Source organism: Lagopus leucura, unplaced genomic scaffold (assembly GCF_019238085.1).
Source record: "Lagopus leucura isolate 7727_CA_CO unplaced genomic scaffold, USGS_WTPT01 Super-Scaffold_100159, whole genome shotgun sequence".
NCBI lineage: Eukaryota > Metazoa > Chordata > Aves > Galliformes > Phasianidae > Lagopus > Lagopus leucura.
In genome coordinates, this window is record NW_024962335.1 from 13,648,725 (window position 1) to 13,672,153 (window position 23,429).

Here is a 23,429-nt window from a genome sequence, read left to right on the forward strand (position 1 = left end):
TGCAGGTAAGCAGGGAAGAGCCAGTGAAGATATAAAAGATACGTGCATTTGAGCATTATTGACATAAAAGTGACTGGTAGAGCTCACAGGAATTTTCTTCTGAAACACATTTTTCATCTGTGAAGTCAGTTTGTTGAAGCTGGCTCTCTGTTGGAACATACTTTCTAGTCTCAGCGGAAAAGGTTGCTTAGATCTAAGATGGGATCACTAGTTAGGAGAGAAAGGGAAGAGGCAATCAAAAGAGCCGAGTAATTAGTTCACTCAGCTAAAATAGAGAAAATCCAGGGTGAAAACTTTGCTGTGTGAGAAGAAGAATTCTGAACCAATGTTTTCATAATTTTGACAGCAAGCCCAGCTGCTACAGTGCTACAGGGCAGGGTTTTCTCCCTTCCTCAGAGCACGTATAAAAACAACTGAGGAGGTCTGGATATGTCACAACACAAACGGCAGATTGGTTCTGAAACTTCTAGAATACCTGGATGCTTTGCAGCATCACCACCTCTCCACCACTTAAGGCAGAAGAAGACCACGAAGCAGCAATATGCTCCTGCATGGAGCCTCTGGCTCTGATGCCAGAAGTAAATGAGTTCTGTGTGATTGGGATCAGGTAGTATACAACTGCATTTTCATAGCTGCTCATTTCTGAGTGCTCTTCTCGGATATTTTGCTCTTCCTGCTCTATTTGGTATTGTTCAAAGGTGCTGAAGACCTACTGCTCCCTTTCAAGTCCAACAGCAAAGCAATTAGGTTATTTCAGACAGGATTCCCAGAAATTGAGATGCATAAAATGAATGAACACATGAAAATATTGGCCCTAATATCTCTGTGACTCAGCTTTTCCATCTCTACAATGGAGAAAATGATGCTTACTGATTTTTCCAAATACTTCTGAGCTCTACAGATGTAAACCAGAATGGATGTTAAGTACGATAATCATTTTTATTAGAAAAATACATAAAAGATCATTTATTCCTGGAGAAGGAATCCCAGAACAGAAGAGGCATCTCTGTCTGAAGAAGTGCTTGAAAGTTGAGCAGCTGCTAAGAAACCAGAATACCCTGATCCCTATAAATACCCTGAGAGGGATGGAGCGGGCAACCATTTCACAAAGCTGCCACAAGGTGAAAAAGAGATGGGACCAAGCATCATTAGCAGCAAGGAGATCATTAGATTTCTGCACTACGGTCTGCATGAACCCACAGTGAAAGTGGCTGAGGACAGTCATGTCGGAGAGATAAGAGGGAGTGACTCTCTTGAGCAGTCTATGAAGAATAAGGAGGATCTGGGTGCTTGTTAAATGGAAAGACGATGTCAGTGCAGGAGCCTGGGAGCACAGCAGATAATGGCTTATTTTCAAAGAGTTGAGCAGTGCACCAGAAGCTAAAGAATTACTGGAATCAGGAGTAAAGTAAAAAGACAGAGTAAGGAGATAGGCCTAAATGATGAGAGGTACCAGGGTCAAGAGAAGTGGTTGTTTTCTTGAGTGAATGAATTATGTCAGATGCTTCCAAGGCCAGAAAGAGAGTAGGAGGAGAGCCATGAGAAAGGTTCTGGAAAGAGCGATGTTAAGTCTAGGTGAGCTAAATCAGGGCAATCTGTGACTAAAAGACAAAAAAAAAAGTATATATCTGGAAAAAGACTAAGTGAGAACAACATGGGTGTTCTGGGAAGAGCAGCAGAGTCTTAGAAATGGGGAGAAAGGGCTAATGGCAGCTAGAGAAATGAAGGAAGAACAGGAGCAGTACTACCCATAATGAACTGCCCTAAGTCTCCTGCTGGACACGGAGAAGGGGTTCATGCTGTCGTTTCCAAAGGTATAAGCCAAATGGTTGAAAATCAGAGACTGGACAAAGTATCTTGAAGAAGATCTTGAAGTGATGGATACTTTTTTTCTGCTCTTTAATGCAGCCAGTGTTGGACAGAAATGGAGATTATGCATTTCTGCAGGTATTGCCATAATAGACTGAGAGGAAGGGAGGGAGCCAGTTACACAGAGGAGCAGGGAGCAGAGGAACACTAGTAGGCATGCAGGCAGAATGTTTGAAGGCAATCAAAAGTTCAGTGTGATCCTGAGATGAAGAGACAACAGAGGAGTGGTGCAAACCCAGGAAGGCAGCAGTGGGAAGGGATGGAAAAGTTGGGTTCATTAAGCAGAGTCTCAGAGGTCAGGAAGCTGAAGGAGAGGAACTGCATGGCAATATTTGGGGAGGAAGGAGAAGTAAATAGAGTACCACAGAATAATAAAACAAAGACTGTAAGAAATCTGAAGCATTGTAGAAGGTAAGAAAGAAGAAATTCATAAGCAGGATGCTGTCTCAGGAGTGAAGGAGTGCTAAGCTGTTTTAAAAAAAAAATAAATAGAGGAGGATCCACTTAGAGTTTCAGAAACTGAATCCATCACATTTCACAGCTTAGTGATCCGGATGCTGTCCTTGCTCTCACAGTGATCTAACTGAGCTTAAACCTGAAACCTGGTGCCCAGGCTGGCACATCCTGTCCCCGGCTGCCATGCAGAGGTGAATCCTATCCTCCTTCCATCTTCCACGGTGCATGTCCTTTAGCTCTTGTTTTCCACACGTTTCAGGAAAAGAAACTGTCGTTCAGGGACTGCTGTGAGATTTCTGCTCCTTCTGTCCCAGATGTTACCCTGAACAGAAGGTGGGAGATGGAGATTCTCCTGTGCGGGATCCACAGGGATAGGGAGGTTTCTTGCTTATGCTGTCAGTTCTGCTCTGCGGGGAGCACTCTTAGTTGGACATGATCCAGAGAAACTGCAATAAACAGCAGAGAGAGCAGCACTGATCTCCCCAGAACACCACTGCCTTCCTCTCTGTAGTGCCCAACGCCTGTGGGCCAGGATAGGAGATGCTCAGCCCCACAGTGCACCCACGGCCTCGTCCCATTGCATGCAGACAGCGCTTTCCCTGTGACCGCCTCCTCCTGGGAATTATCGCTCCCGACGTGTGGGTGATTGATTAGGCAGGAGCAACCCAGAGGCAGTGCTGCAGTTATTCAGACTAGATCACGAAAACACAAACCCACTCAATTCTGGGAGAGGTAGAGGCCCAGCAGGACTGTAGGGTAGGCTTAATACTCACACTGAAAGTCTAGTGCACAGCAGCGTTATCTTTTCCTTACCCACTGTTCCACTTGTGTCACTCTCTCTGCTCGAATCCCTGTGTTGACTCCCAGTCCCCTTCGACATCAAAGTTCAACTCCTCACTTCATTTCCAGGGCCTCACGTGGCTCTGCTGGGGCTCGGTTCCCTTTGTCCCCTACTCTACCTTGTGCTGACCCAGCACATCTCCCACTCCTTAGGTGCTCCATGTCCCTAAAGCCATAGCTCTGCTCCTCTTTCCCCCTCTCAAGCCCAGCCTTGGCCACCTGCCTGCCGTCCACCCTCAGGGTTCATTCAGTGCAGCTGGTCTTCCTGTGCTAATGACTTCCACTTCTCCTGTGTCCTTGGCAAGCGTTTCCCCTTCTGACTATTAACTTTGTTTACTACGTCTTCAGAATGAGGAATGATTCAGAGATATCCAGCTAAAGCCAAGAGCAAACAAGACATAAACATGCAATGGTTTAGCTCGTGACCTTTCTCAGATGCTTCCTCATTCCAGCCTGCACATCTCAGACCTAATCACATTCCCAGTGATTTCCCATTGGTTTTACAAGTAGCAGGATCCAGGCTTCATGGACACAGCCCAAATGCCTGAGTGCTGGGAGCCCCCTTTGGAAGAGCTGAGCTGGTGCCCCAAAGGTCAGGGTCTTGTGTATAATGGTTCAGTGTATAATGAAACTCTATGGTATGAGTCTGCCTTTGTAGCTGCCAGTAAAGTGCCATGTACACATGAAGGCATGTGGAAATACATAACGCTTCATGGTACAAGTAGACAGCATTAGCAGGGAAAGGCTTTCCCCTCCCACTCACCCTTTGTCTATCTGCTCCTTTCCCGTTGTCAAAATGTAGCATCCTTCACCGAGAGACTCGGTTTTGTTCTGATGCTTGGAAGGCATCCAGTCCCAGCTTGCACGCTGCTCTGCCAGTCTCCACAGGTATTCTGTACACAGGGCTTCCAGCTAGTCAAGAAATGCTCTATCTTCTCCCCTCCCTGCTGGGGAATCTCCAAGCACCAAGGTTGTTACAGGATCCCGGTGGCTGGGCAAAGTCAAGCATTCTTGCTGTGATGTATTAACCCCCTCTGCTTTGCTACACATCACCAAGCACACTGCAGCAGAAGCCCTTTGTAGGGGCGGAGGCTGGCCATGGAGAAGTATTCGCACGGTTTGGTCTTAGTTTGGCCACATCTCGTTCTGATGCTCACTAAAAGCATTCAAGGAAAGACAGTTTGGACCAGAGAGAGGTTCATAGAGGAAAGAGGCAGACTGGGTGGGACAACAAAGAAAAAAAAAAAAAAAGATTTTTCTAGACCAAAACCATGAGTTTGATGTACTGAAAATGTCAGTGAGCCGACAGTTCAGGCATTCACCTCATTCATCTGGAATTCAGGTGATCAAGTCACAGTCTCTGTAACCCTCAAAGAAATTTCCTCTGAAAAACCCTGACCACCTGCTAGAGAGAAAGGCTTTCTGCTGCAGCTGTAGCACAAGGAAAAAAATAAAAAAGGGTTTACTCATGGAAAGGCAAACACAAAGTGAGGCTGAAACACTGCAGTTCTTTGATCTTGGCACACGTCCTGACAGGCAGCTCCAGCACAAAGATAAGATCACGAGGGTAAGATCTGAGGTGCAGCACAGCATTTTAAGGCTCTGTTGCTTCTCAGACTGCTGTCAGTGCAGCAGTCAATTAGAAAGTGGGGAAGGGGTTGGAATTTCAGCTCAGTGTTTCTAGAAAGAACTGAGAATTTTTTCAGGGGAAAATGGGCAAGCCTGGAGGAGGTTTTGACCAGCCTCCAGGAGACAAATTCTGGTTTTGCAGGTTTCATAGCAAGCTTCAGATCCAAGACCTACCTTACCCAACATATGGGGCAGACAGAGAGGTGCAGTTTGGGGCAAGAAGCTCTGATGGGCATGTCTCCAGGGAATCTGGTCCCAGCCACATGAGGTGTTCTATGATAGGTGGCTCGGACATGATTCAAAACCCTGAAACGGCCCTTCAGGTTTCTAACTGAGTGTAACGGGACCAGGTCATGTTAGAAATGATATTCCCCAGTCTGGTAATGTGAGTAAATTTTATCCTGTTATGAATAGCCTCCTCCCCAGGACGCAAGAGCAATGTTACGTGTAGCAAAGCTGAAAACGCTTCAGAGATTAGCCCTAGCAGTAGATCCAGACTCTTTCGTAATGAATTAGTGTGTTCAATGAATGAAAAAATATTGGTGCAGCAGCACAGCTTGCAGTCAAGCTTCAAAGGGGTTCTGATGGCTGAGCAGCCCTACCTGCTCTCGTCGTGCCACAGGGGCTTCAATGCTCATCCTTCACAGCCTCCCATCTGCTTGCTCCTTTCCAAATCATCCTCCCCTCTCTGGCCTCCACTCACCTTTCTTGCAGGCATCATCCCTAAATCTGGCACACTTCTGCCCTCCGTGGATTTCATTTTAAAAGCAAGCATAAACTTAACAGGATACAGGCGCATGCACAACCATAAATGTCTCATGATCATGTGCTGCTATAAACCTCCCTCTTCCAAACACCCTGCTGGCACTGTTTGCTTGTTAAATAACCCCAGTGCTGTGCTTAAGTCTAACTTTTTTTACAGGCACTTCAGGAGAGGGCCAAGGCACTTTGTCTCCTTATAAAGCACCGGGGTATCTGCAACTCAGGACAAATAATAATAATAAAATTATTAACGTTCTAATAGCAGCCTCCGAAAGCTAACACTGCTTGAGAGGGTTGGCATTTGTTTTCTCTAGCTGCACAATGAAGGGACCTGAAATTAAATCTGTGCAATACCTCCTCCGACATCTGGTGTTTGCTGTAGATTAGGAGCACCTAGTCAGAGCAGCACTCGCTCACCTGGTGATGTCGGGAGCTGTGGCACAGCTGAATGCCATGCTTAGATGTAATACCTCATTCAGCTCCACATGGTGTAAGCTATGCTTGCTAGCATGTTTTGGACTGGGGAAAGGGCTGCAGTGAGGGCTATTCCCAGCAATGGGACATTGCCGGGGTGGGAGGCTCCCTCTCCAACCATTGGAGACACCAATAGCTTTGTTCCCAGCTGCTGGCAAGAATGGGCTTGCTGTGCATCACATCTGCCCCATTCTCCCCCTGTTTTCTTTATTGCTTTGGGGGCATTTGTTGCCTGAAGGGACAGCAAAATACCCAGGGCACTTTATCTTAAAGGGATTAGAGATGCTCCCTGTCTGGGCAAACCCTGGGCAAGCTCAGTAAGCACATAATGGCATCTGCGCTCGTGTGTGACAGCCCCACAGTGGGGGACATTCCTCAGCCTTGCGTGAAGGGCTCTGGGTTCCCCCACTGTCAGCCATGCTGGAGGAAAGCCAGCCTTGCCCTTGCTCTGCTTTCTTGCCTAAAACCATCTCCATACTTGCCTCCTAACCAAAAGAGGGTTTGCATGCCCAGCAAAGCCAATCACCCCAAGTCTTGCAACTGTGGCTAATCTCCCAGTTTTCATTATAGATATCAATTACTAAGCACACGGGATGGGATCTTACCAAGCCCTGGAGGGGCTTGCAGAGGGGCAGCAGTGCCGAAAGGGCAGAGGATATGGAGGATGGAGCAAAAGCTGCCGTTGTCCTTGGTTTTCTCCACTCTCTGGATTATTTCCCTGGGGTACTCAGATGTTTTTATTATTAATAACTAATTTTTATCTAGCACTTTGCATCCTGAAGGACCCTAAAGCGCACCACATACTTCATAAGCTAATTGCCAGCTGAGCCTAATTCCTCACTCAGTTGTGACCATATCTGCTGAAGGAGCAGCTCAGGGTCACACTGGGTTTGCACCAGTTCAGCTGAGGACAGCCTCTCCCTATAGATCCAGCAGGAAATGTCAGAGATAAATGCAGCGTAGGGTTGGAGGTGAAAAATTTGAGTTGCCTTTTCTCCTCCTTCATAATTTAAAAATGACTAATGAAATGGTGGTCACAAAGCCTTCTGACCATGGCACTGCAATTGTGAGTGTTGGTATCTGTGTGCCATGACTTCCAATCACCCCTAGAGTTATGAGCTCGCCACCCACCCAAAACATGACCTTCCAGGGCAAACCTGGCCCTGTACTCCAATGTATACACACAGATCAGCACCGTAGCTTTGTCTGGGGAGAAAATGCAACCCCAGCAGATGAGCTGAACCATAAATCTTCTGCCACAAGGATTTCCTCTGTGTACTTCTGGGGAGGACCAGGCTCAGCTGAGCTGAGTGCTTTCAGTTCAGGTTGGAGGCTGTTCAGTGCCTACGTCCCCATCAGCTGGGATGATGTTTACACGTTCTGCTTTCTGAGAGTTTGATGTTGTATCCCTGTATATAAAAACTGTCCTAGTTGCAATATTGCTGCCGTGACAAGGGAAAAAAAAAAAGAAAAAAAAAGAAGCAACAGCTCTTAAACACTCCCTTCATCCCATCCACCCCTTTCCCCCCAGGCTTCCATTAGTATCTCCCTTCCCCTGACATCTGGATGTGCTGCCGCAGCTTGGGATTGCCTGTGGTAGCGATGGAGCAGCTCCTCTCCTCCCACACCTTATGCACATCATTTCTCTCTCACTGCAGATAATTGCATCACCCTTCCTGTCACTCGGCTCACAGTTGTAGTGTCACATTTGACTCATTTTCCACACACACACAAATGTTCTTGCTACAAATTGCCAGTTTGGGTTTAGCTGTGTTTCTTTTTTTTTCTTCCCAAATATCTCAGTTTCTTTCATCTGCCCATTCTGTTTCGTCAGCACTTCTCTCTATGCCCTGACCATCCTGTCCTCTCATTCCTCCACCTTTCACCTGGCAGCTCTGGTGCTCCACTTGTGCTCTGGGAGGTTAAACCCCAACATGGCACTGCAACATCCAAGCTCAGATACTTTAAAACCCTTTTCTCAATCCCTTTTCTGGTTCTCAGCTCATCTGCAGACCCGTTTTGCTTCTTCTTAAAGGAAAAGGCAATAACTTCTATCAGCTCAGCTGACATACCTTGAAAACCCTGTGGCAGGTCTTGTACATGTGGAAGTTCACAAGGTTTTGTGCGCCAGTCTCTGCAGAATTAGTTCCTAAACAATTTGTTGAGGAATCACAGACGCTGTCAGTGCTTCACACATCCATCAAACCACAAAGGAAAACTACAGCAAGAGAAACTCAAATGCCTTCATTGATGTGTCTACATGAAACCACAACATGCAATTGCTGTATATGTAGATGTAAAACTATTTTCAATTCCAGCTGGGAAATGCAAGAAATACAACATTAGGAGGAGTGAACTTACCCATAGCTTTAGCTAAGCCTACAATGTTTTCTGCTTATTACTGTTTTTAGAAGAAATTCAGCTCAGGTTTGATTCTGGCAACGTCTAGAAAATAGAGGCAATTGATTACCAGGGGAAATGTTTGTACTGAACGTATGCAAAAAAAAAAAAGAAGAGAAGGATTTTTTGAATGACTTTTATTATCGCTGTGTTAGGTTTTTTAATTTGTAACTTGGACAGATGTCTAGCAGTGCCTGAAAACCAGCCACCCGCAATGCTTTAGCTTATAAAGCTCAAACGTGCTGGATTTGTCTCTGCACCAAAACGCCTTCCAGAGCTTTTGCCCAGTTCCTCAGCCAATCCCCTTCTCTGCCTGTGACAAAGCAGGGGAAATTCCAAGCAATGGCACGAACGTTCTTGAAAATTACAAGCCTATAACAAAAAAGGTGCTTATAAATGGAAATCTTTGGGTATTCTTAAGTATAGGTTTTGCTTCTGTTGCACCTCCCTCCAGAGGCTGTGGAGTGGGAGGAGGAGGCAGGGAGGCCTGGTGCCCGGGAGGAGACCCAGCACCACGAGGCCACGATGGGAACCTGGCTCTGCTCACCTTTTCCTCTCTGGTGCTGGTGGCTCACTTTTTCATCCCCTGCCCACCTGTGTCAGTGCTTCACTTTCCATCTATGAACTGCCTCCCAACCCGCGTCATCCCCCCAGAATTGCTCCTGTCAGGCTGCTTACTGCTGCAGTGTTGGTCATGGATAATGCAGTGCGATATAGCTCTTCCTTCAGGCTCCTCAAGGCACTGTAAGGCAGTGTTTGTACCATTATACTGCAGAAAAACCTCTTTATTATCTGATCCTTAGCAGCAGCTGTAATAAACACGATTATTAATGATAAGGTGAGGAGAGCTGATATAATGGTTCTCCCTCGTAGGCAGGGGGATATTCTTTAATAACTGTAAGATCAATTTCTATTTTGCATCAGTCCTTTTACAGTCTTCTTTGCCACAATATCTGAATGATTTCCAGTGGCACATTAAGTGATGGGGCTTGATATCAGTCACATGTGGTTTGTTCTTTTATCCTCTCCCCAGGGAGAGAATTATGTATGCAGCATACTGGTTATGTTGCTAGGGTTTTGTTGGTTTTTTGTTTAACATATGCACTGCTGCACGTTTATGTTGGAGAAGGCCACATCAAAGCAGGCATGCTGCATTTACGTGAGAAGGTGATGAGGCTTCTGATGGCCTTTAGTTCCCAGAGGATCTCCAGTATTTCCCCAGGCTAAGCCCTGCAGACTCCATTTCCCACCCCACTGGTATCACAGCACCATTTTGGGACAGTGATGGCAAACTTCCTCTCCTGGCTTGCAAGTCCTTTGGCAATACTTGTAAAGCTCACATACCAGCAGTTTGCCATACAGCACTGGAATTTGTCCTCCAAGTTCCAAGCTTTGCCACCTGGTCCCAAAGGGAATAATCTCAGAAACAGAATCTTGGAGCAGAAAGAAATGTTTGAGCTCTGTGTCCTCCCTCCTGCCCTTCCTGTGCCATTTTCCTCATTTCTTGCATGGGCAAATAGTAAATACCAATTTAATCTGCAATGACAATTACTTCTAAAGGCAGGAATCACAAGTGTGGATTTGGGAGGTCTTTCACGTGTTCATCTGAGAGAAGGTCACGTCAAGGAGGAGCACGTTATGTTTGAACTGGAAAGTGCGGAGAAATATCTGTCCCAAACAGCTCCAGTGTCTGATCTCCTTCATGTTTCTAATACAGATATCCTCAGGCTGTTTCCCCAAGGCAGGGAAATACCATTATTCGCTCTGTCTGTGACAGAAGAGTGGGGTTAAGTGACTTGCTAAAATGATACAGGAAATGTGTGGAGGTGCTGAATCCTTGGCTAACACTGAGCCATCATTCTGAGCTTTTAGAGACAACAGCTATATCCAGCCACCTTTATTTATTTCTCCAGAAGCCACCATGCCAAAACCTCTGCTAAATTAGAGAGGGAGGCTAAAGGAAAGCTTTCAGCGGATTGCTTTTTTCCGTAAATGGAAATACCACAAATCATTCTGGGAAAAACAGGTCTTTCTGTTCTCTTCCCTCTTTGTCTGTTTCTCTCCTTTTGGATGTCTCTCCCTCTGGCTCCCAGTTTTCAGATGTACAGTCCTGACCATCTAAAAGCATTCCCTTCTCCCTGTGGGAAGGGAGCAGCTTTGTATTCTTCGGAACTTACTATTTGCCAACGGATTGCACTCCGCAGGCAGTCGAGACTTCTGAAAAAGCCAGGGCTGTACAAAGCAGCACAAAAATAAACTGTGCCATGAACAGCACTGAGCCAGGTTCCCATCAGGGGTAACTTGGTCCGGCTCGCGCTGCAGCAGAGCCGGCAGCTGCCAGCTGCCCTGCATAGACAGCATGTACCCAAACGGTGGCTGGCCGCCTTGCAGGAGGCCTCTCTGAGACCAAGTACTCAGTCAGTGCTGATGTCTATGCGTTTTAGACGTAGAGTCCCTCTTGGCACTGTGGCAGGTTAGAGCGCAAAGCGCTGCCTCTGCTCCCAAGCTTTCCAAAGTTCGGGCAGGTAAATGCTGGGGGTCTGACTGAAGGACACCCAGCAACATCTTGGGAGATGCTCTGGAATATTGCCATGGTGTCAGAAGGCTGACACCATGTCAGAGGCTAGGGGTGTTTTCCATGGACCTGGGCAACCACACTTTTTTGGCCCTGAGACAAGTCAGAGCTCTTCCCCAGCTGCTCTGCACATCCAAAATCAGGCTGCCCCAGGAGCCCCACAGCAACATTGGATGGAAGGAGTTGGCTGTAGAGAATGAGTCTGAGAAATGGGAGGAGGATCTGGAGGTTGAGGGGAGAACTGGAAGCTGGGAGAGCTGCAATGAGAGGGTGGAAATGCGTAGCTTGAGTTTCTTGTGGGCTTGCAAAGTCACAGTGCTCAACACCTGCCTGGGGTTCACAGCATGAAATAGTTCATCAGGAAGAATGGGAAGGGCAAAAGGACATGAGTATGTATGAGGATACATCTTTCCTCTCTCCTTAAAGGGGTCCCAGAGTCCTGCACATCCTCCAAAATAGAGATGTGCTCATGCACAGGCATTCAGGGGTACTAACCGTGGTGTGGAACATGGTTCTTCCCTCCCTGGCTTTGCAAACAGCATGTGCGGAATGGGAGAAGGGCCTTGTGTCAGACTTCTGAAACACTGCTGAGCTTTTCTAAACCCCTCCCCACAAGGTGGCTGAGGGGCTTCCACTGGCACAGGAGCTGGGGAGGCTGTCCCACCATCCCAGCAGGCCACAGATGTCCAGGAGAGGATTGCCAAGCCGTCTTGGCATGAGAGGCGACTGCTCCACACTGAGCTGATTTCTGAGCCATCGCATCTGCCCTGAGCACACATACAGCCTGTGACAGCCGTGCAGCCACCCTGCGCCCTCTGGAGGAGTGCAAGGCAGAGCAGTGCTGTCCCAATCTCATGACCCATCTCATGAGGTGGGTCTCCAAGGCAGAGATAAGAAATGGTTTCAGCAGCATGCCTGTGGCAGGACAGAAACTGAATCTTGTTCTCTATTCCCAGTCACCACGTTAATGACCTAAATTCTGCATTCTTTCTCCATCCATTGCCCAAATGAGCTAGGAGGCATTGGAGGAGAAGCCGTGGCAGCACAGGCAAGCATCTGTCTTCTGGAGCCACAGCTCCATGCTTGTATCACAGACAGCAGCAACTCACTGGGACCAGCGTTGTCCACGCTGCCCTCATGAACACCAGTGGGGCTGAACCAGGACCAGACCAGAGCAGCACATCATCCCAGGGTGAAAAGCAGCTCCTCAGTGCCACGGCATTTTAAGCAAGCAGGTTTGGACAGCCCAATGGCCAAACACCCTGCTGAGCATCAGCAGCAGAACACTTTGGACATCCAGCACTGGGAGCAGGTTTTTTCAAAGAGCCTGCCTGTCCACTTGCCTTGTACTGTGTGGGCAAGTAGCAGGTGAGAGTGTAGTGGGGAAATTTGCTTGGCTGTGGATCTTTCCCTCCAGGAGAGCCATGGCTGAGAAGCAGACACTTGAGGTAACTGCATTGTGGAAGGGTGATTAATAACTTATAACCCATGGGTTAGATGTAGAAATAACACTTCAGAGATACATGGAGAGGCTTTGTTCCTACTTTCTCCTCCTAGTGCTTACCTTTTACACACACTCCTCTCCTCTTCTTGGGTGCTCCTTGTACTAACAGCGAATGGTGATATGAATCTCACAAGTACCAGGCAAAAACTGACAGGACTCAGAAGAGCCAAGCATTGGGGCTGACTCAGAGAAACTTCAGTCTGTGCAGTCTCCCAAACCTTGTTCAAGCAAGGCTTTGCCTGGAGAAAAGCCCAGGGAGAATCATCTATGTTTCTACGTATTCCCAAATACCTGAGAGACCATTGGAAATCATCTGGAACAAATCTTCTGAGACATGACTCAGGAACCTGACATGGTGCCTGAGGTCTCAGTCTGGCAAGAGTTAGCCTGGAAGAGCTCTAGGTTCCTCACAAACAACCGTTCCTGGAGGCAACATCTACAGTTGTGGTAGCTTCAAAATCCCCTGCCCTGCACACCCAGCTGGTACCATGGTTGGGCAAGGATGGCAGAGCAGGTTTCTCAGGTTGCCACAACACTTGTCATTCTCAGCATTCAGGCTGTAAAGTCCCTTGCTGAGGGCTCAGTCAGTTTGAAACACTGATGGCTGATCTCCAGCTAGGGGGCCCCTGGGACTGCCATGCCTAGCCCTGCACCCACTTGGGTACTGTGGTCCTCCTTCCCAAAGATCCTTGTACCAACATGAACAACTAGGTACCTCAATATACTAATCAATGTCCAGTCAACCAATGGCCATGATGATGACTATGCTCAAAGATTACCAATCTGCTGTGGTATTGCTAATTTCAAGAGGAGAGTGACACAAGTGTTGAAAAGAAGAGACTGGTAGAAATCTCAGATGATGATGGACTGTGAAGATCTCTCAGGCCTTCTGGTGAGATGGCTTTGCTGGCCGTAGAGTGCGTTAAAGAGGGTGCCCCGTGGCTTTAGATGAGAGGCTGGTAGAAGTAACCTGTATGGAGGATTTTCACCAGCTTGGTGAATCTGCGGGTGACCCAGATTCTCAACCACAGCAGAAGATTTGGTTCCCCCAGCACATGGGCTCCTTGGCTGCAGGGCTGCACCCCAACACTCACGCCGAACTTCTTGCAGGCTTAATCTGTGAGCAGACATAAGAGGAGGCCTGCTAAAGGCACACAAAGCAGGCAGTCATACGGAGCAAGTAGATTAGGAGCTTTTGTTCTTCTCGTACAACAGCGGAACAATGGAACATATCCCGCCAGTGAAATGAATAGGTATAGCAAATTCACAGCAGAGGAAAACAAACACTTCTCTGCACAAATACAATCAGCCCTCTGTATGCAACACCACTGGAATTCACCGAGGCTATGCCAGGTGAAATTCAAGTGGAGAATTGGCCTCTCTGTAACTATGCAAACACCTGAAGTTGTTTCAAGTCGATGCCAAGAAAAGGGATGCTAACCCATGAGTTTTGCCATCTGTGACTCCAGTTCCACCTCCTACAGAGGCGGGACAGACCGCTTGTCCATGCATGGCCAAAACCTCCAGTGCTTCCAAATCCCAGAGCAAGGGACACTGGGCCAAGTAGACATCAGTCTGTGTCCAGCCCGTGTTCCTGTACGAAGAAGAGAGAGATGGGTGTGTGAGCATGTGAGGACAGCAGCTAATGGTCCCCATGTGAGTGTGCATGCTGCCTGGGAGAAAGGAAGGGAGGGAGTAAGGAGCAACACAGAGGGCAGTTGCTCCTTCAAGGAGGTTGCTGGTGTTCTCATTTGTTCTTTTTTTTCTCTTGTTCCCTAGGGAATTTTAAAGGTCTGTGTAAGCAAATCGATCACTTCCCTGAGGATGCAGATTATGAAGCCGATACAGCAGAATATTTCCTCCGTAAGTCCACAGGCCCTTTTCCCAGAAACTGCTCATAGGTGCTGTCATCGGGTGCCTTTTGCTCTCTGAAAACAGTGCAGTGCAGATCCTGGATCCTGTGGAGCTCAGGGGGCGGAGGGAGGGACGGCTGTGAGAGGTGGGCAGGGCCCCTCCAGATCCACTGAGTCTTTGCATCTGGCTGCAGTCTCACCTCCCTGGCACCTGCCATTGAGACAAGTCAAGTGTCATGACAACCAATTTCTTATTAGCAGCAATTCATTGTGATATAAACCCGGAGTCTTCTAACCCAAATGCATCAGTTTGGCACGTGACAATAGCAGTTTCTGAGCCCCTCAGTGGGTGAGAGGCGTGGGGACAGAGGAGGGCTGCAGGGGCCATCCTTCATAGTTGCAGCTGATTCTGCAGCCAAATCCTGGGTACAGGAATACCAGAGCTCCCCTCTGTATCACTGACCTAATTCAAGCATCCTCTCTGCCCAAACATGCCCACTTCACATAGAACAAGGTTGTGCTTCCTTATCTCATACTCTGATTGCATCAGATCTAAGAAATTCTTCTGGACTGCAGTGAATGGAGACACACATTTCTCTCTTGTTCCACCTCTCTCCAAACACTGCATTTCTACAGAGCAGACCCACAGCACACATCACCCCAGCTGGCAATGAGCCACCACTTCCTCCTACCCTGAGAGCTCAGCTGAACAGGAGTCACTCCCCCTCCCAGGTCTGCCCCCTTGCTTTCTTTTCCACCCTCTGCACACTCACAGCATCTTTTGGCACCATGAGAAGAGATCTTCTCTGTTCAGGAATCTGAGACAAGAGATTTTGACCTCCCAAGGTGAAGCACCAGAGGTCTCCAAAGACCAGCAGCATATCAAAGCTGCTCCTTGTCAGCCAGCTGTGCTGGAAGCCAGATGTGGAGACCCAGCCCTGTGGCAGAGATGAGAGAGAATTTAGACTCTGAAAAGCTCATTCGTATATGAAAAGAGATGGCTCTTACTGCTTGCACTCTTACTGTTTGGGAGTGAGGAAACTGCAAGCATCCTTTGAACTTCAGGAAGGAGAGCTGGGGTAGGGAGTGAGCATCCCAAGAGCTGTGAATTCATTCTCTCAGAGGGAACAAGATGCATATGCAAAATCTGGATAATGCCAGGACCTGAGAGTGTCCTAAGACAGAACATTTTTGAAAAATTAGATTCGAAGTGGGGTTTGGCCACTTAGTTAAGGACTCCTGAGGTCTGTCCTTGAGGAAGTTGGGCTTCTGCTGCCTGGCTGCATAAGGACCCCACCAAGGAGCCTCTTCCCCAAGCCTTCTGCCAAATTGAGTCCATGGGTGGTGGTGCTGGCAAGGGCAGCTGGGAGGGTATTCATTGTTATCAACTTAAGTGATCCCTTCGGTTCAAGGACTACAATAATCATGGGACAGTGCCCGTGGCCTATCTAGAAGGGCTTAGACTTGATGCCTGTCAGACCTCTTCAGAAGGTATCTCATGTTTCTGAGAATTAAACATCCATTAGAGAGGAAGCAGCAGCATCCCTGTGTTCACTTGCTAACATGAAGTTAGAAAATAGGCAGATGCTATGAGCATCCAAATACCATCACAAATCCTTTTGTCTTTAGACCCAAGGATCCAGAAAACCAGATGAAACCCTGCCCCTCTCTTGCTTCCTTGGTCCTTCCAAGGAGCAGGAAGCAGGGCCTACCCTCACACTTTTCACGCTGCCTGCAGCTCCCCACATCAGCGGGCACATTCTGGTTCTCCTAGCATGTGGGAATTTCTGAAATAAGACCCAGTTAAAACTGATAAGGTCAGAGCAGGGTTGTGAGCGTCCCTCTAGAAACCTTCCAAACAGAGGATGCTGGCTTGATATTTGCTCACCTCCATTTAGCTTCACCTTGTTGAATTCTGCCTTGCCTTCCAGAAGCTATTAAGATGGTTATTATCACTCTCCTGTTCCCTGAAACTCAGCCAAGGAGAGATGGAAAGCAAGCGAGAGGTTTATCCCTGCTTATTGCATTCTCAACACACCAGCAGGGGGCTTGGCCCCCCACTCAAAGAGCCCATTTCTTCTGCCTGGTAGGACTCAAACACCAGCAGGGTCTTTGAAAAAAGTCTATTCTTGCACCAGAAAATGTCCCACTTTTGGGACTGAGGGGCTGGATTTGATGATCCTTATGGATTCCTTCCAACTTGGGATATTCTATGATTCCGTGATTTGCTTCAGGAGGGTCCGTTCCTGTAGGCAAGGAGTGTTTGGCTTTCATCCTTCTTTCCCTATCTTTGCTCCACAAGCAGAATTGCACCAACCCATCTGATACCTTTCTTTAGCAAGCAAGGCTTCATTTCACGCTTTACAGATTACTTCCTCTTGGGAAGAGAGGAGGGAAGCCCTTCTCAGTAAAAAAACACAAACAGTGCCAACACAAACCAATGCAAACTGCCTGAATACACGCGAGTTTTCCCCCAGAGCTCTAGGGTTCATTGTGCATCTGCGTGCATTGGTGTCATTGCCCTCTGCCAGCTGAGTTATCCACTATTGACCAATGGCATGTGTATGGAGCTGGCACACGCACACCAACCCCTGTCCTCTGGAACAAGCCTAGCTCTTTCATCACCAGCATCTTCTGACACACTTTGTCTCTCTCTTCTCACCCCCTTTTTACTCCTCCGTGAATTACTCTGACTCCCCCAAGTCATGCCCCCTGGTCCCCTCACCCCATGTTGCTGCCACAGCCCTGATTCTTCTCTCTGACACGTGCATTGTTGTCTCTGCCCCTCTCCCTCTCTCCTCCGCAGGGGCTGTTAGAGCCTCTAGTATTTTTCCGATCCTGAGTGTGATTCTGCTTTTCATGGGTGGACTCTGCATTGCAGCCAGCGAGTTCTACAAAACTCGACACAACATCATCCTTAGTGCCGGCATCTTCTTCGTGTCTGCAGGTAATGGGACATGTGTGGGCCGGGCTCCGGGGTAAGGGAGGGCTGCTTTTCCAACCTGGGATGAAGGCAACAACCTGAAGAAGCTCTCCGTCTGCCACATAGGGAGGGAGGATCCTCATGGCTGGTGGCTTTAGGGGGCCATCAGGGTGTGGGGGACGCAGGAGCAAGGGCTTGCCCAGGAAAAGCTGTGTTGGAGACCAGCAGGTAGGTATGGGACTCCATTACCCCTCCTGGCAGCAGGAGGGCAGGAGTCTCATCCCACGGCCACCACCACGCGTTGTCCTCCTGACGGCTGCCTCTCCTCCAGGTCTGAGTAATATAATCGGGATCATCGTATACATATCAGCCAACGCTGGAGACCCCTCGAAGAGCGACTCCAAGAAGAACAGCTACTCCTACGGCTGGTCCTTCTACTTTGGGGCCCTGTCCTTCATTATAGCCGAGATGGTGGGAGTGCTGGCCGTCCACATGTTCATTGACCGGCACAAACAGCTGCGCGCCAACGCTCGCGCCACGGACTACCTCCAGTCCTCCGCCATCACCCGCATCCCCAGCTACCGGTACCGCTACCAGAGACGCAGCCGCTCCAGCTCCCGCTCCACCGAGCCTTCACACTCCAGGGATGCCTCTCCCGTCGGGATCAAAGGGTTCAACACCCTTCCATCAACAGAGATCTCGATGTACACCCTGAGCAGGGACCCGCTGAAGGCCACCACCACCCCTACCGCTACCTACAACTCCGACAGGGATAACAGCTTCCTCCAGGTTCACAACTGTATCCAGAAGGAGAACAAGGACTCGATCCACACCAACACAGCCAACCGCCGGACCACCCCGGTATGAAGCCGCCGCCAGGAGCTGCGAGTGGGAAAGGAGGAGGCAGGAGGATGGGGTGGGTGACGGGGGAGGGGGGGGTGGGCTGGGGGGTGGGGGCAGAGGGGTGGCGGGGTGGGAGGAGGTGTGAGCGCCCCCAGGGTGGGGCCCTCGCAATCGCAAAAAAAAACAAACAAAAAACAAACGAACAAACAAGCAAGCAAACAAACAAACATAGAGAAAAAAGTGTAAAAAGAAAAAAAAAAAAGCATTAAAAAAAAAAACCACGCGCGAAAAATAGGAAATAAAATACGGAGCGACCGGCGAGCAAAGAGATAAGCAGACAAACGAGCACGTGAACACAAAGCAAACGTACAGCGAGCAAACAAAATACAAAAGGAAACGTGAGGGAAGAAACAACAGAGAAAAAAAAAAAAAAAACTTGAAAAAAAAAAAAAAAAAAAAAAAAAAAAAAAAAAAAAAAAATTTAAAACCGAGAGAAAGAGATTTAAAAAAAAAAAAAATAGAAATAAATTTAAAAGAAAATGCATGATTTCCCATGTACCATTATTTTAACATTTAATAAAAAGAGATTTAAAAAAAAAATATAAAAGGGAACCAAGAAATAACGACAATAAACCAAGTGGGAGGAAGAGGAGAAGGAGTATGAAGAGGAGGTGGCAGCTCTTTGGGTTTGGGGGGGGGGGATTCTTTAATTTTATGGTTCATTTCCCACTTCCTTCAGCTCAGCGCAGGCTCCTGGGGGGGCCGGACCTGCAGCAACCCCTCCATGTCCCCAAGGTCAGCTGAGGGCTGCAGGGGCTCTCAGGGTGCAGGGGGGCACTCAGCCCCTCCAGGACCCGCTCAGCCCCTCCTGGGAGCCCAGGAGCCACTTGTCCCCTGCGGGTCCCTATGAGCAAAGGTGGCCGCTATGCCCTGGGAGCACAGGAGCTGCCTGCAGTGTTCCCCGGGCTCCTGGGGGCTCCCCAGGTTCTGGGGACCCCCCCCCCTCTCCCCTCCCATCGACCAGGGTCAGCAATGACAGCGCGAAAAAGCAGAGACATGCAAAGTCAAAAAGAAAAAAAAAGAAAAATAAAAAAATAAAAAAAGAAAAGAAAAAAAAGGGAAAAAAAAAAAAGGTCAAAAAAGGTTTCTTAAAAAAAAAAGACAAAAAAAGTGGCAATTTTTTTAATAAAAAAGCAACTATAAATAAATGTAAATATAATAAGTGGATTTACTTGCAAGAGAAAACAGATAGCATTATTTTTGTTTTCATTTTTATTTTCTCCAGCTTTAAACTGTGAAAAATCAAGGTGGGCAGCAGAGGGGGGGGGAGGGGGTTGGAGGGTGGGGGGACCCAGAGGGGAGAAGGGCTCTCATTGCTCAGCGTGCTGCTGCAGGGGGGCTGGTGCAGGGTGGGGGGCACACACTCACTCCCCTGTGAATGCTCACAGGCTCCCCAAATACTCCTGGTCATCCCCCCTGCCCCCACAACAAGCCCCCATTCCCCCCACCCAGGGCACCCACCTCCCGCTTTGGGGGGGTCCCTTTGTAGCAGCCCCCCCACGCTGCCTGGATTCAGCTGAATTCATACAGATTTGGTGCACCTGCACAGGGGGGGGATGGGGACGTGAAGAGGGGAGGAGGGTCAGGGTCCCTGGGGATAGGATCCTCAGGGGCTGCCCCCATAAGCTGTGGTGTGCGCAGGATGGGTGCGCCGAGCCCTGGGGCAGCTCAGACCTATTTTTTTTTCAAATTTCTGGCTTTAATATGATTTTTTTTTCTTTTTTTTCCATTCCCGTCCCTGCTGCTCCAGTTTCAGGAGCCTGCCAGGCTCCCACTTCGGCTCCCAGTGGGGTTTCTGCTTAAAAGCATCCCGATGCCTCCAACCCCATCGCCCCCAAATATCTCAGCCTCAGCCCCCATGGCAGGGCGAGGGGAGCAGGTTGGATATCCAGACCCTTGCTCACAAACCTCCCTCCACTCAAACTCTAAAAAATAATATTATTAAAAAAAAAAGGGGACAAAAATTCCAAACAAACCCCCACCGGCCCATAGGGACAAGCGATGCTCGGTGCCCCGGACTGCAGCATAAGGAAGAGCAGTGTTTGGGGTTAAACCCAAAAGCTCCATGGAGCTGGAGAGCATTCACAGGGAGAGGCAGGGGACAAGTGCCGGACCCCCCTGCCAGGGATGGGGAGGGATGAGGGCTGGCAGGGATGCGTTCTTCCGAGGGTATTGCACATGTCCAGCTCAAAGCAGTACAAGAAAAACCGACCTCCATTTACTTTTCTTTCGTGGGTTTTTTTTCAGACTGTTAAAAAGAAAAAAAAATTTTAAAAAGAGAAAATGACAAAAAAAAAAAAAAATTCCTGGTACATGAAATAAAGATTTTTTTTTTTATAACTCGGTCCTCGTTCAAGTGGATTTATTTTTTGGAGGGTGCAAGGGGGAGTGGAATTAAAGTGAAAAAGGCCCTGATGGGCTGGAGGAGCACCTGGAAAATAGCAATGGGGCCAAGCCCTGCCGATGCCTTCACCCAGGGGGTGGCATGGAGCCCCACAGCCTTCACAGCAAAGGAGGAAAAGGAGGGATGATGAGGCTTTGCTTTACAGTGAGCACAGGTAAACTTAAGCCACGCTGTCCTCCAACCTTGAGAAGTGGCCATGAGGCTGGGTGTGTGGAGGGTTTTACTTGACCGCTCCCCAAATTCCTGGCTGTGCTCCCCAGGGCAGGATGGGATCGTTGAGCCATCGCTCCCCATGCTCCCCCCACCCGCTGCCCCATTTCGGCTCCTCCCTGGGGACCCCTTCCTTACAAAACCAGGGCACGGGGGGGGAGGGGGAGGCAGTAAAGCAGGACAGGATGTGGCCAACCCTGCAAGTGGGACGCTGCCAGACACGGCTCCAGCCCCATGTCCTGCACGGTGCCCGGCCATGATGGGGGGCACAGCTCAGCCCCTGGCTCTCAGAGATGTTCCTTCCTCATCAGGGCTAAAGGTGTGCACCCTTCTTCCTCTCCACTTTCTTCTTTCTCCTTGCTTTTGTGGGTCAGGGCAGGAGGGGGAAGGCAATATCTGAGAATCAGATGTGCCCAGTTCTGCTCTGTGCCCCAGACAGGGCCGGTCTCCATGCAGTAACAAGGAACAGCAGCACTCAGCACTTCTCATGTTCAAAGCACTTCCCTAACGTTCTCTAGTGAATCTGTCGCATTGAGCAATGCAAAGGACTTGCGCGTGGACAGCAGTCCTCCTCTGCCCCATCCCCTGGGCTATGCAGACACTTCGGGTGGGTGCCAGCCCCGTCCTCACCCAGGGTCACAGTGCCCCTCCTGTCCCAGCTAAACTCTACCAGCACTGGCTTCGCTGGCTCCCGGCCATTTCCTTCACCACAGCCTTCTCCTCCACACCACCGGTCCTGAAAAGGGCCAGGGGGTCTCAGAGACCTCCTGCCCTGTGACTGAGACAAGCCAACATGTCTGGTCCCACAAAGACAGGGCTGAAGAGTGTATGAGAGACAGCTTTGCTTCTGCTGAGACCCTGTGAGAGCTCTGCATGCAGGGAAACCCGGCTCCATGGCAATTAAATTAACACAGGGCATTTAGCAGTGTCGCTTAAATGGTTTCAACACCTAGGAGAGGTAATTAGTAGTAATGGTTTGGCGAGGGAGGAAATTAAGACCCAGGTACGGCGCTCTTGTCTGCAGATAATTTTCAGTGCCAAACGACTGTAAGGGAAAGGCTGAGTGCCAGGCACGCAGGCTGCTTGCCTTACTGCCATGGCGGGACATTCCTGAAACCAGGAGGCCAAGCAACAGGAGGAGTGGGGAAGGTGAGGCTGCACCTCGAGTCCTGTGGTCAGTTCTGGGCCCCTCACTACCAGAAAGACATGGAGGCCTTGGAGTGCATCCAGAGAAGGGCAACGGAGCGGTGAGGGGTTTGGATGGGGAGCAGCTGAGGGAACTGGGGTTGTTCAATCTGAAGGACAGGAGCTCAGTGGAGAACACAGTGCTCTCTACAGTGACGTGAAAGGAGGTGGGAGTTAGCCTCTGCTCCCAGGTAACAATGATAGGATGAGAAGGAATGGCCTCAAGTTGCACCAGGGGAGCTTCAGGTTGGATACTGGGAAAAATGTCTTCTCCAAAAGAGCGGTGCTGCAGTGGCACAGGCTGCCCAGGGAGGTGGTGCAGTCACCGTCCCTGGAGGTGTTCCAGAACCATGTGGATGTGGCACTGAGGATGTGGTCAGTGGGCATGGTGGGGATGGGCTGGTGGTTGGACCAGGTGATCTTAGAGATATTTTCCAACCCTAATAATACTGTGATTTTATTGAGATTGGCTGAGAGAGGCTGGCTAAGGACAGGGCTTGCTTGGGAGTGCTGGGTATTGTCTGATCACAAGGCTGGCCCCAGGGAAGCAGACACCCCACAGGGCCTTCTTGCTGCAGGGAGGCTCCAGTGGCAGAGGCAGGAGGAGGAGGTCACGGTTTAGAGTGGCAAAGGGAGGGTAACTTTCAAGCATGGCCTGGAGACCTCCAGCCGCTTCCAGGAGGTTCCCATACAAACAACATAGCTTGAAGGCCCTGCTTCCCTGCAGAGCAAAAGCTTCCAGCAGCAGAGGAATGCTAGAGGAATCACAGAATCATCAAGACTGCTAAAGTCCTCTGAGAGCATCCAATCCAACCACCATCCCATCCCCACCATGCTCACTAACCATGTCCCTCATCCACACACTTTTCTGGAACACCTCCAGGGACAGTGACTCCACCACCTTCTTGGGCAGCCTGTTTCAATGCCTCACCATTATTTATGGGAAGAGCAAGGGCCATGCTGCTTCCTATGGGCACAGCAGTGAGGCAGGATCCTGGGCTGCAAATCCCAGCCTGGTGCAGACGTGAACCCTTCTGGCAGCACATTGTCACCTGTGCTGATTTTCCACCAAGAGGAATAATGTGTGAATGATGCCAAACCCAGCTGTCCTCCTTTCACTTTCCCTCTGTTGAAACCTCCAGGTGGACACAAACACAGGAGATGGGGGTGTAGGGTTGGGCATGAGGACAAGGTGCCCTCTGCAGCCATGGGCTCTTGACATTGCGCAAAATCAGCGATGAGGAAGCCAGCAGCTTCTGCAAAGGGGTCAAGATGTACGGTCGTGGGCTGAGACCCAGAAACAGATCTGCAAGGGCAAAAGCACTGGCTTATGGAGAACAGGTTTGCACTGCTGCTGCTTCTCCTGCTGCTCCCAATTCCCTCCGGGCTGGAGGAAACGAGGGACTTTGCTCTCTGGGGACCCGTCAATCAGAAGCCGCCAC

General features: G+C 49.2%; 1 protein-coding gene across 3 annotated transcripts in view; it reads left to right on the top strand.

Moving 5' to 3' along the window:
* Positions 1 to 18,195, top strand: part of CACNG2 (calcium voltage-gated channel auxiliary subunit gamma 2) — a 56,882-nt gene extending 38,687 nt beyond the window's left edge. For all 3 annotated transcript variants that reach the window (XM_042889995.1, XM_042889996.1, XM_042889994.1), the window contains 3 exons: positions 14,289 to 14,372; positions 17,169 to 17,309; positions 17,617 to 18,195. In XM_042889995.1, coding sequence (XP_042745929.1) covers positions 14,289 to 14,372; positions 17,169 to 17,309; positions 17,617 to 18,152 — 761 coding nt within the window. In that variant the 3' untranslated portion in view covers positions 18,153 to 18,195. The remainder of the gene's footprint in view (positions 1 to 14,288; positions 14,373 to 17,168; positions 17,310 to 17,616) is intronic.
* The last annotated feature ends 5,234 nt before the right edge of the window (positions 18,196 to 23,429 follow it).